We start from the raw sequence: 4,255 nt of genomic DNA, 5'->3' as shown, positions 1-4,255 counted from the left end.
CGGCGAATCTGACCGCGCTTCAGTGCATAGTGCGCACCCTTGTGCGTCTTCGCCGACCCCTGACCCCAGTGTGTCCAAGGAAAGCACCACTTCCTCATCGGACAACGTTTTTTGGAAGGCAGAAAAGAAAATCCCAGTGAATTTGGAGGCGAATCCAGGTCAGTTTATTAAGGTTTTTTTTAATTGTAAGTCGTATTTTAATACAACATTCCAAAACAAAATCTTGTACTTTTTACTCCACTGCATTTGATAAATGTAATTAGTTAAAGTACAGATAGTAAATGCAGGTGGACATATTACCAAGTTCAAATATGTATATTATAACGAATTTGCTGTAGCTATACATGACATGTTCTGAAGTGCAAAATAGATCTTTAGGTTTCATTTTAAGAATTGCACTTATTAGTGTTTATCTTTATCTGATTTATTTTGTGAATCAGAGCCCTGATTTATATATCAGCAAGTGTTGATATGTTAAGTAGCTTATTTGAGTTTATTTAGAAAACTGAACTTGGCTCATCCATGCCAAGCTAAAATGTTCAACTGTAAAAGATTAGAGCTGCACAATACATCAAAAACAAAAAGAGAGTGAAAATGAACAGTTAATGGCAGAAGTAGACAAGAGAGGAAAGTGAAACAGCAAAAAACAAACTATGAAAAATGACTATGAGTGATACATCAATACATTAAAAATAGCCAGTTAAAATGGCATTTCTCTGGGAAATATTGTTATGAATACATCACAACATCATCTATTTTACCAGAAATGTGCAGCCCTAGCTAAAGATGTAAGAAAAATAAAGATGAGACAAATGTTATAAATACTTAAACACCACTAAATATTGGAGTAAAAGTACTGTTGATCCTTTCTTCGGGAATGTACTCAAGGTAAAGTAGGGGTTGCCAGTTTAAACTGTAACTGAGTACAAATCCTCCAAAATAATATTGAAGGAGAGTAATCAAATATTGGTGAGGCCTAATAGCTTAATAATAAATATTCTAAAGCAATCTTCAATCGGCTTTTTGATGGTTTATAAATGTCCTTCATTATTTGTTTCACTGATTTTTTTACAGGTGACATCAATGACGAATATCGAGTCAAAGGGATTATAGGTCGTGGAGGGTTTGGAGCTGTCTGTGCTGGAGTTCGTCGGTCGGATTCACGAAAGGTTTGTTTCAAACATTAAAAAGTGCTTTCTTGCTATTTCAATTTGATGAATGTTACATGACTGATCGTGTGAATTAACTGTCGCTTTCTCTTGGTCAACAGGTGGCAATCAAAAATGTGAGCAAGACTGAAGCAAGAAGAACCTTGAAGATTGTAAGTACACAGTGTTAAAGTTGTTAAAATACTGACCTCATCTTCAGTCCATTCACGTCTCACTATCATATGTCTGTTATTTCTCCTGCAGCTACCATATGAGAAGACTGTTCCACTAGAGGTCGGATTGATGTATTTGGTGAGCACAGGTCCTTACGTTCCTCAAATAATACAGCTGCTGGATTGGTATGAGACGCCGAGCCAGTACACACTGGTGCTGGAGCGTCCCAATTCCTGCATGGACCTGCAAAAGTTTGCATGGAAGCATCGCAAGAAAATGACTGAATCGGTAGTACGATTGGTGATGCACCAGGTGGTCACTGCTGCAATTGCATGCTGTGAAATGAACGTTTACCACAGCGACATCAAGCCGCAAAACGTGCTCATCAACCCCCACACCTTCCAGATCAAGCTAATAGACTTTGGTGTTGGTAGAATCATGACCAGCGAAGGCTATTCAACATTCGGTGGTGTGTATTATGATGAAGACAACTTATATTGAGCCTTCTAGGCAACACAAAGACATCAGCAGATCAGTTTTGTTGTTAATGTGATAAATATCTAACTGTTCTTGATCTTTCTTCCAGGCACACAGGCTTATGCTCCTCCGGAGTTTTCTGATTGTAAAAAGTTCCACGCCAAGCCTGCAACGGTGTACTCTATAGGTATAATGTTGTACAGGCTGCTGCACAGAAAATCCCCTCACAGAGAGCTCATTGAGATTGTCGCCAGAACCTGGGAGCGTGACAGACTATCCAAAGGTGAGAGCATGTGGATGATGAAACAACAACTGAAAACAATGTGATCATTTACAGCAACCGAAAGGTTTGTGACAATCTAATAACCTGACATGTGTTCCTTCTTACTTCACAGAATGCATCGACATGATCTGTTCCTGTCTGCAAAGAAATCCGCGACAGCGGATTCCTCTTGAAGAGATCCTCCACCATAACTGGTTCCAGGTCTTGATCCTGAAGCCAAGCAAAGAGAAGAAAACCTTAAAAGAAAAAATACAGTCTATATTGAAATTCAGGTCAGTTTAATAACAACAAAAACCCCGACATGACTCCTGAAATGTACAAAATATTCTACTTAAATGTTTGTCACAAATCGTCACTTGTTGAACTGTTAATCTGAGAAGTGGCCAAATTGAAACTGGTCTTCTCACGCAAGTCTTGTTCCAGTTTTTGTGTTGAAATGTTGATCTTACATGAAACTAATATTGCACATTTTCTCTTTCCAACCAGATAACAGCACAGCTGAAGAAGATCCTGGGACATGAAGAAGATTACACCAAGCTCCTTCTCTTCATCCAGCTACTAACACCAAACTCCTCCTCTTCATCGAGCAACCTAACACCAAACTCCTCCTCTTCATCGAGCAACCTAACACCAAGCTCCTCCTCTTCACCAAGGCATTAACACCAAGCTCCTCTTCTTTATTCAGCTACAAAAATTCATCGAGCCACAAACATGGGGCAGTTTGTGGCTTGACGAATAGAAAGAGCTGAATGGGGCTGGTGTTTGTGCTTGCGTGAAAAGGAGGAGCTAATTGGGGCTGGTGTTTGTTGTTGCACGACAAGGAGGAGCTAATTGAGGCTGGTGTTTATGGTTGCACGAAAAAGAGCTGAATGGAGCCGGTGTTCGTGTCTAGATGAAGAGAAGGAGGGGCGGCACGGTGGCTTAGTGGTTAGCACTGTTGCCTCACAGCAAGAAGGTCGCTGGATCCAGTCCCGGCTGGGCCAGTTGGCTTTTCTGTGTGGAGTTTGCTTATTCTCCCCGTGTTCGCGTGGGTTTCCTCCGGGTGCTCCGGTTTCCCCCACAGTCCAAAGACATGTCCTATAGGATTGTGTATATATGTTTGATGTTTGATGAATAAAAATGAGCACATTTGAAATATAAAGTGTTTTTCATTTCACTCAATATGAACTTCATGCACTCCTACAGTTAAAGTGTTGAACTGTCCTCCGCTAGCAGTTGAGTTACCATAAATATACGGCGACATTGTTTCAGGTTTTATGAAACGGTTTAGTGAAGCCTGTATACTTTACAACTTATTCAATTCAATTCATCTTTACTTCTAAAGCACTTTCAATGTAGATCGTGTCAAAGCAGCTTTACATAAACCACCTGACAAAAGTCTTGTCGTGGATCCCAGTTGTAAGAGCAACAAATAATAACTTGACTTCTAGTTGGTCATTTGGAAAAGTGGCAGAGGGTAGATTTTTCCATGAATCATCTGTTGAGTTGCTTCCCAATCATCACAAATACTGCAGAAGATCTACTGGACCCCACGTGGACCCAAGATTCTCAAAGAAATCAGTCAAGTTTGGTGAAGGAAAAATCATGGTTTGGGGTTACATTCAGTATGGGGCCTTGTGAGAGATCTGCAGAGTGGATATCAACATCAACAGCCTGAGGTATCAAGACATTTGTGCTGCCCATTACATTACAAACCACAGCAGAGGATAGTGCTCCTTCTCATACTTCAGCCAGCCTCCACATCAAAGTTCCTGAAAGCAAAGAAGGTCATTGCAGAGATGTATGGATGCAGTCCTTCAAGCTCATCGGAGTCGCACAATATTCATTCTTTTTCCACTGCACCATGACTTTATATTCTATACTGGACATTATTTCTGTTAAGTGACAAGACTTTTGTCTAAGCAAAGTCAGACTTTACTGTCCTAATTAAATCATTAAAAATCAAGGCATGATCATATTTTTTTTTTGGTGATATAAGCGTAATCTAGAGGCCTTCACCTTCTGATACCAAATGGTCAACTAGAAGTCAAGTTATTATTTGTTGTTCCTAAAACTTGAATAGACGACAAGACTTTTGTCAGGTAGTGTAGTTCTAGTAAATTAAAACGGCTTCAGTTGAGCTGTCACAGTTAAGTTCAGTGTAATGTAAATGTCCCAAACCATGCAAGTCAGT

At 39.9% G+C, this 4,255-nt stretch overlaps 1 protein-coding gene across 1 annotated transcript in view; it reads left to right on the top strand.

Moving 5' to 3' along the window:
- LOC108191006 (uncharacterized) overlaps positions 1-4,038 on the top strand; it is a 16,905-nt gene extending 12,867 nt beyond the window's left edge. Inside the window, exons 2-8 of the mRNA XM_068223227.2 lie at positions 1-158; positions 1,075-1,169; positions 1,271-1,321; positions 1,413-1,791; positions 1,909-2,082; positions 2,195-2,354; positions 2,569-4,038. The exon at positions 1-158 is cut by the window's left edge and continues 387 nt beyond it. Of these exons, the coding sequence (XP_068079328.1) occupies positions 1-158; positions 1,075-1,169; positions 1,271-1,321; positions 1,413-1,791; positions 1,909-2,082; positions 2,195-2,354; positions 2,569-2,572 (1,021 nt within the window). The 3' untranslated portion in view covers positions 2,573-4,038. The remainder of the gene's footprint in view (positions 159-1,074; positions 1,170-1,270; positions 1,322-1,412; positions 1,792-1,908; positions 2,083-2,194; positions 2,355-2,568) is intronic.
- The last annotated feature ends 217 nt before the right edge of the window (positions 4,039-4,255 follow it).

This window comes from Danio rerio, chromosome 8 (genome assembly GCF_049306965.1).
Source record: "Danio rerio strain Tuebingen ecotype United States chromosome 8, GRCz12tu, whole genome shotgun sequence".
NCBI lineage: Eukaryota > Metazoa > Chordata > Actinopteri > Cypriniformes > Danionidae > Danio > Danio rerio.
This window is presented reverse-complemented; position numbering and strand designations above follow the sequence as displayed.